Source organism: Pogoniulus pusillus, chromosome 17 (genome assembly GCF_015220805.1).
Source record: "Pogoniulus pusillus isolate bPogPus1 chromosome 17, bPogPus1.pri, whole genome shotgun sequence".
Taxonomy (NCBI): Eukaryota; Metazoa; Chordata; class Aves; order Piciformes; family Lybiidae; genus Pogoniulus; species Pogoniulus pusillus.
Window position 1 is genome coordinate 10529811 of NC_087280.1, and position 12635 is coordinate 10542445.

Consider the following 12635-nt stretch of genomic DNA (forward strand, 5'->3'; position numbering starts at 1 on the left):
TTAGGATATTTTGTTATTATATTAGATGTTACTGAAATAATGAAATACGCTTTGTGCTTTGCTAAAACCTTCTCTTCTCCTGCCATGAGAACTTTGTGGTGGCAGGCAGGGAGGGAGGGCTGGAGGGCTGGACCTATGCTTATTCCATCCTTCTTTTGCATAAAGCGTATTTAAATTGAATGCCTATTAGTGCCCTAAGCCTATTAAATACTTTCTGGTTTTCCTTTTGTTTTTCTTAGTGGGTTAGAGCATTCCTTCCTCGTGTCTTAGAGGAAGGTGATGAATGTTCCTGTTGTTGTTGTTCCCTGCTCCGTCAGGAACGGCTCCCTTCGTGGTCCCACAGGTGGCTAGCGTGGCCATTATTCCTTATCCCTAGGGATGTATCCAAGGTGCCACTTTGGCCAGTATGGTAACTGGGACTGCTTTTCCTCTCCACTGCACTTATTTACACGTCAGAGTTAGCAGCCAGCGTTCAAACTGTCCACCTGGAAAGCTCCACACAGTTTTGAACGCTTTTAACCAGGTGCCGCCCAGCGCCTTCGCTGTGCCAGCGGCGGGGAACGGTAAAAGGCAGTGCCCGGCTGGGACGGGATCCGGGCCGGGCCACTTCCCCACGCCTCGGGGGCGGCGGCCGGGGGCGGACCGCGGCGCCTCGGACACCTGCTGCTTGTGGAACCTGCCGCACCACCTCTCTCCCCTTGGGCCGGCGCTCTGCCCCCATGGCGCTGGCTGAGCTCTACACGCAGGTGAGCGGGGCGGGGGCACCTCAGGGAGCACCGGACCGTCACGGTGGGGGCGGGCCGGGGGGGAAGCGGGGTCGCGTCCTCCCGGGCCCGTTGAGGAGTCCACGCCGCCCCGGGAGGGAGAGGTGAAGGGAAGGGAGGATCAGGCCTGGCAAGTAACGCCGCGCCCGCCGCGGCGGCTTGTGCTCTGCGTGCGCTGTGGGGGCTGCCGCCGCGGCGCCTTAGGGCCCTCAGGCTGTGGTGTGCCAGTCACAGCTTGCTGCTTTGCACCTGCGGGAGCGGGGAAGGTGTTCCCTGTGCGTTAAGGGCGCTTCTTCTTCAGTGACAGCCGAGCTAGAGCACAGCAGAACAGCCATAAGGTCTTAGGGTAGCATGGGGAAGTACTTTCTGAAAGAAGTACTTGTTGAGTCTTTCGGTGTAGGTGTAAGCTTCTGATGTGTTTGCCAGCGATTAGGCAGTCCGAAAGTTCAACTGCGCTTCCCGTCCACTTGATCCAAGAGCAGGAGCCCTTTTTGTTATGCAACTGTTGGGTACGTTTAGCCGAACTTGACACTAGAACAAAGATTCCCCCACACACAATGCAGCTGCTCTGTGTTTTTCTCCATCCCCCCCCACTTTTCCTGCAGTCACCAGAGTGTGGTGGCATGTAATTTGCTCTTGCTTAGCTTTAAATAACAAAGATAGCATGCATATATTGCTAATTTCTAAGTTTATACATCTATATGAGAGTTTATGTGGCAGAAAAGCCAGCTGCCGCAGCGAGCTCCTCTTTGGCCTGGTGCTGCAGTGGGATTTGTTCCTTCCTTGCGTCGGTAGCGCACTCGGGGCAGCCGAAAGAGAACAAATGGGGGCTTCTAAATCGGGAACTGCGTTGGCCAGGTGAAGGGGAGGAAAGAGCGTGGGTGTAACTTGATACGAAAATGAGCAAACTCTCCTCTGTTTACTTGTAAGGCAGGGTTTGAAGAAAGTGAACTTCAGTAGGCTGGGTACATTTGCCAATGGAGGCTCCTGGAACTGCAGGGACCTTTTCTGAGGAATCAGTACTTGATTGCTTGCATTTTCCTTCCTTTAGTGACATAGTACAGCTCAAGTTCTTAATTGGGAACGCACTGTGTACCCCGAGGCTGTTTAGTGGTGATGTTGTTAACTCAGAGCAAATAAAGAATTTGGTTTAACAGCTCTAAATATGTGAGTATTTATTATATGCCAAGAGATCAACGTAGTGTAGGAATGATACTAAAGTAATTTTGTACTCAGATATATGTGGAAAAGGCAAAATTAAAACTGTTTTTCTTCAGACAGGTCTGTCACTATTTAAATACATACTTGTGAAGCTAGTTTTCTCTGCCTTTGGTCAGACAGATGAAAACAGTGTCACCGTCATGGTCTGGTGATGTTTAGGAGAGGTCTCTGTGATTTTGAGTATTGCCTGAAAAAATGCTGTCGTGCTGAAAGTGTCAGCAAAAAGGTATCGTGAAAACACCTGAGGTTTCAAGTAATGTGCATCATCTGGTGTGCATGCCGAGTTGGTTGACCAGAAAGATCAATCTCCATCCTTAGAGATAGTGTCCCCTCCAGCTGAGTTTTCAGTGAGCCACCCAGGCTAAGCTGCAGAATGTCTCTGCAAAGCCCTCTCTTATCCTCCACATTTTGGCCTTGACCCTTAAGGGTAAGAGCTGCTGAGGTACAATGGAGTTTGTAGGGATCTCAATAGGTGGTGTATTCAGTGAGGTTCTTGGAGTGGAGTCCCTGATGTTCCAAGGATCTGCTGGAGCTTCCAAGGCTTCCTTCAAATGAGGGCAAAAGCGGTTGGTGTAAAAACTGGCAGCTGCACCACCAGAAGGAGGAGGTGTCCGAGTCTGTGAGTATGCTAACACTTCGTGAAATCCTTGGCTAATGTTACTTTTTCAAGTGAGCAGCTGCAGCAGTTCTCACGGGTTATTTAAACACAGCTGATTTAAACTGACCAGGGTAGAGAAATTCAATTAAGGATTCTGGGTATGAAAACAGAAAGATGCTGGAAGATGATAATATGCCATGGTTGCTTGTGCAAGTAGTTGCTAAATGGTTCTGTGCTCTCTAGTGTTAGTGTAGTGTGAACTAGAGCAGGGATGGCCTATAAGAAGCTCAGCACACACCGATGATTTTCAGGCTTTTTCTGATACCACTGTCCTTCCTCCTGTTCGCCTGCACGTAGTCTTCAACCCAATCTTCATTTCCATCTAAGGTGCACGTTATACAGTGCACAAAATATTTTGCACCGTGGTTTCAAGAAGATGGTGACCTGTCAGAAGTGGTCTCAAAATCAAATTCCTGAATGAAAAATGGTTATAAAAATAGTGTCTGTTAATACGTAGGGGATGCATTAGGGATTCTGACATGCTCCACGTGAATGGAGAAATTCCTGACTTAATGACATTGCCAGCTGTGTTGCATCCTATTAAGGAATGCTGTTTCCTGTAGCTTCTAGGGCAGTGCATTTAAAAATATTGCTAATGCTTCAGCATTTTAATTTTGGGTTAAGACAACAGGATGGTTTGAATAATGTAATTTACGTTCAAACAGTTACGCTTCAGAAGGCAAGAGTTAATTCTGTCTTGATTCTTCAAATAGCTAATAAAAAACCCAATTCTTCTGCTTGCATTGGAAGGAAATACTTCCCAAAAGGGTGATTTCTTCTTAAGGTAGAGATGAAGTACCTTGTTGGGATTGAGCTCAGCTAAGACAACTGGTGGCTTATGAAGAGAGAAACCTGCCAGTAGTCTGAGGTTTGCCTAGAACAAGGGAAGATGTTGTCTGGAAACTGCACTTCTCTGCCATTAAAATGAGGTTAACTGTGCAGAATCCTTGTGTGTACATCTGTACCTATGACAAAATGCTTTCTAACTTAATTTTCCTATACTTGAATTCAGGGAGTGATTGTCTGAATTCTGGTAAAGCAGATGCTTTCTCTAGTAGTTGCTCATTTGAAGTCTTCTAGAAATCAGGGCTCTGCCTTAAGTGTATTTTATCTCATTACTCAGTGTTAGAGGATTTGGAAAGCCTGGCAACAGTCTGGCCCTTGTTCACCTTTCTGCATGCTGGAGACTTTACACTAAATGGGAGCAGAACAGGCATTTCTGAGATGGATGAGTCCGCTTTTTTTTTTCCCTTCCTTTCATGTAGAATAACTGAAACACAAAAGTACTACCTGCTGCATAATAGTCCTGGCGTCCAGTTCAGCTTCTAGGTTGTGCTTGACACTTGAAAACTGGGGGCATTTATGCTAATCTGGTGACCCCACCTGGGAGTACCACATCCAGTTCTGGAGCCCCTATTACAGGAGGGATGTGGACATGCTGGAGTGTGTCCAGAGAAAGGCCACGAGGATGATCAGAGGGTTGGAGCACCTATGAGGACAGACTGAAGGAGGTGGGGTTGTTCAGTCTGGAGAAGAGGAGGCTCTGAGGTGACCTTCTTGTGGCCTTTCAATATCTGAAGGGGGCCTACAAAAAAGCTGGGGAAGGACTTTTCAGGCTATCAGGTAGTGACAGGACTAGGGGGAATGGAGCAAACCTGGAGGTGGGGAGATTCAGAGTGGATGTGAGGAGGAAGTTGTTGAGCATGAGAGTGGTGAGAGCCTGGAATGAGTTGCCCAGGAAGGTGGTTGAGGCCCCATGGCTGGAGGTGTTTAAGGCCAGGCTGGATGAGGCTGTGGGCAGCCTGCCCTAGGGTAGGGTGTCCCTGCCCATGGCAGGGGGGTTGGAACTAGGTGATCCTTGTGGTCCCTTCCAACCCTGACTGATTCTGTGATTCTAAGCTAACTGTGATTTTGTTTTTCTGTTGCAGTACAATAGGGTTTGGATCCCTGATAATGAAGAAGTTTGGCAGTCTGCAGAAATCACAAAAAACTACAAAGCTGGAGACCGTTTTCTCCTTGTGCAATTAGAAGATGGAACTGTAAGGAAAAAAGTCCTATTTATTGTGGAGTTTGCTGGGATTCCCCAGTCTTACAGTAAAATAAACAGCTGTCACCTAAAAATACGGGCAGTGCAGTTCTAAAATATGTATAACATCAATTTAGAACAGTTACCTCGAGGAAAGTTGAAACAAGCACTGAAACTCAAGCTGAAGCAAATCACAAGTGCAAGGCAGGCACAGTTACCTCTCACAGAGCTAGCTGTTGTTTTTTTTTCTCTCAGGTTGCTGCTTCATGTAAGTTCTGGTAATGTTTAGTGTCTGAATTCTTCATGGATTCAGTATTTTGAAAACAGTATTTCCGTGTTTCTGCATTCCTGTTCATAAAGACAGTTACTGCCTGTGTGAATAAATTGACTTGCTGCAAGAAATTTGCTGGTTTAAACTCTCTAAAGAAATCTGAGAGGTTGCAAATAAGGAGAATTTTGGAGCTGGCTGAAGTTCTGACTGGGTGTTTTGTTCAGTTCTTTCTGGTCTACCTTTTTCATCAATATGCCCTAAGTTCAGTGGGATCTATAAAGCTGATGGGAATACGAAATCAGAGAGGGCTCCATCAACCCTGTGACTCTGTGTAAAGGTAGAAGAAAAAATTGTTTATGCAAATGTAATGCATTTAATGATACTTCAAGTAATTTTTGTTGACAGGAGCTGAATTATCCTGTTGATCCAGCTGCTTTGCCACCCCTACGAAATCCTGACATCCTCGTTGGTGAAAATGATCTCACTGCACTTAGTTACCTTCATGACCCAGCTGTTCTACACAATCTTAAAGTCCGCTTTGTGGAGTCAAAGCTTATCTACACCTATAGTGGTAAGCAAAGTAAAATGCAAGGTTTTAAAAACCCAGCATCTTAAAATCTTGGATTAGTTTGCTGTGTGATGTGAGCAATGTTTTCCATCTCAAGCAAGTTAACTTTTCTTTTTGTACTGGTGTAGCATTGTTTGTTTGTTGATCAGGATCTCCTGCCGAGTTTAGAAAATATGGCTGCTTTGTATCAGTGTAGCCTTTGTTGTTAAAAACCTGGCAGTTCATTCGACTAATCTACATTTTGGTTTTGTTTTGCATGCTCACTTTTAGGAATAATTTTGGTTGCAATAAACCCCTATAAACAGCTGCCGATATATGGAGATGCTATTATCCATGCATATAGTGGGCAAAACATGGGGGACATGGATCCACATATATTTGCTGTGGCAGAAGAGGCTTACAAGCAAATGGCAAGGTCTAGTATGCTGTTTGATGTCCATAAATAACACTTGAAGTTTAGTTTATTTCATGTAGTAGCCTTCTAGTATCTGAAGGGAGCCTACAAGAAGGCTGGGGACTATTTACAAAGCCTCATAGTGACAGGATGAGGAACAAATGGGTTTAAACTAGCAGAGGGAAGATTTAAACTAGATGTTAGGAGGAAGTTCTTTACAGTGAGACACTCGCACAGGTTGCCCAGGGAGGTTGTGGATGCTTCCTCCCTGGAGGTGTTCAAGGCTAAGTTGGATGAAGCCTTGAGCAGTCTATTCTAGTGGGAGGTGTCCCTGCCTATGGCAGGGGATCATAACTGGATGATCTTTGAGGTCCCTTCCAACCTAAATCATTTTATGGTTCTATGAATTTAGCCGTGTATGTGCCACTGGCTATCAAGAATACCTTCGAAGGGTGGTAGAGAGGGAATAATTCCATAACAGATGAGGAATTTCTAGAACTCTTTAACTATTTTCATGCTTGATGAAGGGCAAAACACTCTTAGCTATGTGATTGACAATGGCATCATCCTAGAGGTTACAGCCAAAGAGGAGTAAGAGAAGAACAGCTGAGAGGTGGAACTGATAGGAGAGTTGACTGCAGCTGTGTTTTCATACATGTGTTTAATGTATAAATTCCTGTATTTGTATGTGCATTTCAGACATATCTGATTTAAGCTGTCTGATTATTTGGTTTTAGAAATAACAAAAATCAGTCTATTATAGTCAGTGGAGAATCAGGAGCTGGAAAGACTGTGTCTGCAAGATACACTATGAGATACTTTGCCACTGTGAGTAAGTCAAGCAGCAATGCACATGTGGAGGATAAAGTGCTGGCATCCAACCCAATAACTGAGGTACGGTTCAGAGAGAATCTATCATGTTTGTACTCGTCAAGAAAAGAGCAGTGAGAGCTGCCTGAGTTAGATATCTAAATTGGAGATTTAACTTCTGAATGCTGCTAATGATAGGAGGCATTTACCTTCAGAAACACCTAGGTTCTACCTAATTTACCAGTGACAAATTAGAGGGACTGGTTTGCCTCCAGATCTAACCACATTCTGTTAATTAAATGATGAGAAAACAGTGTTGATCAAATTGGTAATTTTATTAATGGGAATTGAAACCTCTTAATGTTCCTTTTGGTGGGAAAACCAAGTTTCTTTAACTCAGTTTATGTAGTGTTTTGCTTTTTGACTTAAGACTTATCTTCAATTTCGGGCCTCAGAATTTAAATCTCACAGCTTAAAGCTTGGGTTTGATCTGTGAGTTTCTTTTGCTTATGAACCTGTAGCTGACTGGACTGGATGATCTTGGAGGTCTCTTCTAACCTGGTTGATTCTATGACTCGCGTTTTGACAAGACTGTTTTTGTTTAAAATGCAGCTAATACAGATTCTCAGGGTTAATCGTTTTTGTAGGCTGTTGGCAATGCAAAGACCACACGGAATGATAACAGCAGTCGATTTGGGAAATACACTGAAATCAGCTTTGATCGGAACTACCAAATCATTGGCGCTAACATGAGAACATACCTGCTTGAGAAATCCAGAGTTGTCTTTCAGGTTGGTAAGATAAAGTTGTAAACAGTGTCAGTATAGCTCCTCACATGCTGTCCTTTAGTAGTGTCATATAGGAGATGGTATGTGCAGTTGTGAATGGTATGTCTAATCAGCATTTGAGCTGGTTTTTTAATAGGAGCTAAGCTTACTTTTTTTAAGACACTAGTTTATTCCAAGTTCTGCCTTCTGTTAAGTGGAGAATGTGTCTGGGGGACAATTCCCTGAGCTAAGTGCAAGAGGTGGTTGAGAAATCTCTGGCTTTTCAGTCACAGTATCAGCATATGCCATTTTTTTCTGGAAAAACTCAGCACATAGACTAGGACAGAGAGAGTCTTGGTAAAAACTAGCTGAAAGTTTATATGACCAGGCTTGTTGCCTGTGACTCACCACAGTGTCAGAGCATAGCTGTGATAATCTACTAAAGAAATCATTTAATTTTATAGAACTGTTTTTACAAAGTTTTCCTTTTTAGTTCTGACTTTTTGGGTACTTGGAAAAATGCTTCTGTGTATCTGCTGCACGAAAGATATCTTGGAAATAGCAGAGTTTTCTGAGTTACCATGGAGGAGTGTTTCAGCTGGCACTCCTACACAGCTCATTACAGTGTTTGTCAGTTCTGATTAGTAGATGCTTTTTTAAGCTGAAGAAATTATTAGCCTTGGGGAAGGAACTCAGAGTATGGATAATGAAGTAAAGTATACTTGAATTTATCACTTTGAGAGCTCTTATTGAAGTCTCAGAAGTGTCATTTTAATATTGGACAATTTCTTTGCCAAACTGTGTTGCAGCAGAATTATTATTGTCTCTTTATAGCAGTGTTGAATATTAAGTGGTTTTGTGTTTGTTTGTCGTTTGGGCTTTTTCTCTTTCTGTCATGGTGGACTTTGCTTTAATTTACAGGCAGAAAATGAGAGAAACTATCATATATTTTATCAGTTATGTGCATCTGCTATGCAACCTGCATTTAAGCATCTTAAATTAGGTAAGTCTCAAGAAGATATCTACTCTTCATTTTGTCAATGCAGTATTTTGAAGATTGGCTTTTTAAATGCTAGGATGTTAAGTGCTCTGTAGCATAAATCTCACAGACTTACAATGGGACATGCATTTTTAAATCTCTTGGCTATTAATCCTCCATGTATTGAACTTAGTAGCAAATCCTTAGTTAACCTGAATAGTGCTTGATCAAGTACCTAAGAGTCTTTGAAAATGTTATTCTAATAGTTTCTGTAGTGAAAGAGGCAATTAATGTCAGTTCAGGGGCTTGATTCATTCATCTACAGAGAAGCTTTAATGCCACCTGGGAGAAGCAGACCTTGGGTTTATATTTACTCCATCTCATTCCTGTTACTCTATTAGATCAACTATTAGGATTGTTAAGTATTATAAATAGTAATTTGTGTCAGCTTAACCAGGTTAGGCACATGGATTCCTCTCAGAAAAAGAGGACCTCCAACTCATTGCTGAAGAGCTTTCCTCTGACAACATATTTAATCTTTTGGCATTACAAGAGTCTTTAACAAGCGACTATCCCTAGTCCTGAATTTTTAATCCTTACAAGTTTTATTTCTTATTTATAGGAAATGCAGAAGAATTTAACTACACAGGAATGGGTGGCAGCACAGTAATAGAAGGAGTTGATGACAGAGCAAATATGGTGGAGACTCAGAAGACATTTGCCTTACTTGGTAAATTCTTGGAGATAACATTTTCAATAGATTTAAAATTTGGGCTTTTATGTTTTTCACTGAACTGGGCAAAGGTGGATTATTTCTGAAACATCCAACACTGGCAGTAATTACCAAAATAAATTATTTCATCGCTTATCCATTGCACTGTTGATCTGCTTTGAAAGTACTAGGTAAGGGCAAATGGCTGCTAGCAATTGGTATCCATTGTTAGGGGTCAGAATCGCTGAGACTGGAGTGATAGAATCATGGAATGATAGAACTGGTTTGGTTGGAAACCCTTAAGCTAATATGCTGTGACAGAACTAGAACTGGAAGCTTCTTTGCCCCTATCTGGCTTATGTGAAACCCGAGTCAGACTTGAGCTGGCACTTGGGAAGGCATGGGAATTTGTGCCTAATCTCTCATCAGATCAGACAGGCAGAATCAAGGCTTTGCATACTGGTATGCAGAGATGCTCTGTGGTTCTTTGCTGTGCAAAAAAGCAAATATTCCAGCACTGTGCTGTTTAATGAGTTGTATTGTTTCTGAGTATTTTAAATAACCAAGAATTGGTTTTTTAGGTCTGAAGAGGGATTTTCAGATGGATGTTTTTAAAATGCTGGCAGCAATCCTGCACTTAGGCAACGTGAAAATAACTGCTGTTGGAGATGAAAGAGCATCCATCAGTGTAAGAAAGTATTTCATTCATATACCAGCGTTTTCTTTTATATTCTGTGCTAGAAGTCCTTTAGCAGTAGTGGTTTTTCTGGCTGGGACTTAGATTGACATTAAACCTGGTGTACCAAACTTGAGAGATTTCTCCATCTTCATCTGTATAGAATCACAGTGAATGTTTATGTGAATCCAGTTTCATGGCCAAGTTCAAAAAGTCTGAACAAAAGGAAGAATGTGGCTAAGAGAACCCCCTTAGATTCACAGTTGTTTGAAAAGTAGTGTGAGACTACTTGCAGGAGACAGGAAACAGCATTGTCAAAGCTGCTCAGAGCTTGTCCCAGCAGACTATGCCAGTTTATGAAGTAAGGACTCCTAAACATAAAGTAGCTTTTGCTTTCAGTGTGTTAACCCAAAGCCTCTCATCCAGTGAAGTTTTTCTCTCCTGCATCAGTAGCTATATCCGGTGTTGTTTGTTTGAGCTCTTCTTGATACGAAGCCAGACCAAGAAGAGAGCAGAGTCCCTTGTCTTACTTAAAGATTAATGTTGTAGTTTGATGTCAGTGATGCCAAGATTTCACTGTTAAATGTAATATAATAATATTTATTTGTTTTCTTTGAAGCTGGAAGATAAACATCTCAATATATTCTGTGAACTTCTGGAGTTACAGTGTGAGAAAATGGCACAGTGGTTGTGTCACCGAAAGATTATCACTACCTCAGAGACTGTAATAAAGCCAATGACAAGAGCTCAGTCTGTTAATGCAAGGGATGCCTTGGCAAAGAAGATCTATTCTCATTTATTTGACTTTATTGTGGAAAAAATTAACCAAGCTTTGCAGTTCCCTGGCAAGCAACATACTTTTATTGGTGTTTTGGATATTTATGGGTAAGAATATTCCTGGCAACAAATTTACTTTTGAGTTGTACTGTGCCTTTGGAGGTGTTAAGTGGCACTTTTCAGTGCCACTTTGAAGGGATTTGTTTCAGTAGGTCGTGGTCATGTAAGTTCTTTAGCATCCAGAGCAGTGAAAATGTTCAACAACTATAAATACTGGTATTCTTTTGAGCAATTTGTTTTAATCTAACTTTTAATATGCTACTTGGAGGTTTAACTGTGGGATTTTTTCAGTCTCTGTTATGTCTGGTAGCATTAACTTCTAGGGAAGTTTTAAAATGCTTTAGCAGTGTCTTTAGTCACATGGCTGTTTAATTTTCTTAGAAATATTAGAATAGTGTCTTACAAGGGTATTGCCATTTGTATCTATGTGACAAGGCATTATCTTATTTGACTTGTTTCAGCTTTGAAACATTCGATGTGAACAGTTTTGAACAGTTTTGCATCAATTATGCTAATGAAAAGCTGCAGCAGCAATTTAACCTGGTATGTTGTGTTATTTGCTACAATTCTTTGTCTTGCTTGGCTTCAGTTTTGAGGTTGTCCATAATGCATCTTAGCAGGTGCTGTTCATATGCTATTCCTATTTGAGTAATGGCCAATTCTAGATAATGACTATCCAGAAGAAGATAGAAGCATTTTATTTCTACATGCACATATATGTAAATGAACATTTCTGAGTTTGCCTTTTTAGAAGACAGACATGTAGTATACTACAAAATATCTAAGTATTTTTAGGGGTTGGAAGGAACATTGACAGATCATCAAGTCCAACCCACCTGCCAGAGCAGGATCAGCTGGAGTAGGTCACACAGTAATGCATCCAGGAGGGGTTTGAATGTCTCCAGAGAAGGAGACTACACAAGCTCTCTGGGCAAGCCTGTTGGAGTGTTCTGTCACCCTCACAGTGAAAAAGTTTTTCCTCATATTTAGGCAGAACCTCTGTCATCCACATGCATGCACATATTGTATTTCTTTTCTTCCTTAATTGTAACCTTACTATTTTGATATTTTTACAATGCCTAGCATGTCTTTAAACTTGAACAAGAAGAATATATGAAGGAAGACATCCCCTGGACTTTAATAGACTTCTATGATAACCAGCCTGTCATTGACCTTATTGAAGCTAAAATGGGAATTTTAGAGCTTCTGGACGAAGAGTGCTTGGTAATTTAAAAATTATTCTATTTGAAGCTCATTAAAAAGCTATATAGGTCTTTACAACCTAGGCTTCTAATCCATATTTTGCCCTTTTAAATGGGAAGTAGAACAATTTTCTCATAAAAGGAACGTTAGTGTTTGCCCTCCATTTGGTAATTTTAGTTGTAAGCCACTTAATTTTATAAGAGAAAAATAGATTAAGAACCTAAAACTAGGTTCTTACCTAGAAGCTAACCCAGCAACTAGTTCTCTTCATTCTAAGGACAGTGCAGTACTAGAACAGGTAAAGCAAGGGGGCCTTGGGGGTCTTCTAATCATTGGGTGCATTCTGGATTTGAGTTCAGATGGCAACTTGATCTAATTATAATGGTTTTATTGCTCCGTGCAGGAGTTTCAACTACCCAAACTCCAAGGTTCTCTTCCACCAGTATTTCTACATTTCAGTTATTCCACAGCTTGCTAATTTTGATCCCAAAAGCCAGTGTTCCTTTCCTTATTTTTATAAACTCTTTTTGAGTGCACCAAACCAATGTATTTGCTTTTTCTTCTTCAACCTTATTTCTTTTTATCTTCATGCTCTTTCCCAATTGTAGGAATTTGTGAATCTAATTTTTTTTTGTGTGTGTGTTAAACATGTATGGATCCCTTAGGCTTCCAAACCTATCAAAGTAGCTTTGTCAGTGAAAAACAGGGCAGGGAAAGGTGAGCCAGAGCTCATAAAATGGTCTCTAAAG

The 12635-nt window shown here is 41.6% G+C and overlaps 1 protein-coding gene across 1 annotated transcript in view; it reads left to right on the forward strand.

The window, feature by feature from the left end:
* Positions 1-719: 719 nt before the first annotated feature.
* MYO5C (myosin VC) overlaps positions 720-12635 on the forward strand; it is a 41838-nt gene continuing 29922 nt past the window's right edge. The window contains exons 1-13 of the mRNA XM_064158181.1: positions 720-868; positions 1165-1273; positions 4572-4682; positions 5346-5511; positions 5779-5923; positions 6640-6796; positions 7360-7503; positions 8401-8482; positions 9081-9188; positions 9752-9858; positions 10466-10731; positions 11145-11226; positions 11767-11907. Of these exons, the coding sequence (XP_064014251.1) occupies positions 720-868; positions 1165-1273; positions 4572-4682; positions 5346-5511; positions 5779-5923; positions 6640-6796; positions 7360-7503; positions 8401-8482; positions 9081-9188; positions 9752-9858; positions 10466-10731; positions 11145-11226; positions 11767-11907 (1767 nt within the window). The remainder of the gene's footprint in view (positions 869-1164; positions 1274-4571; positions 4683-5345; positions 5512-5778; positions 5924-6639; positions 6797-7359; positions 7504-8400; positions 8483-9080; positions 9189-9751; positions 9859-10465; positions 10732-11144; positions 11227-11766; positions 11908-12635) is intronic.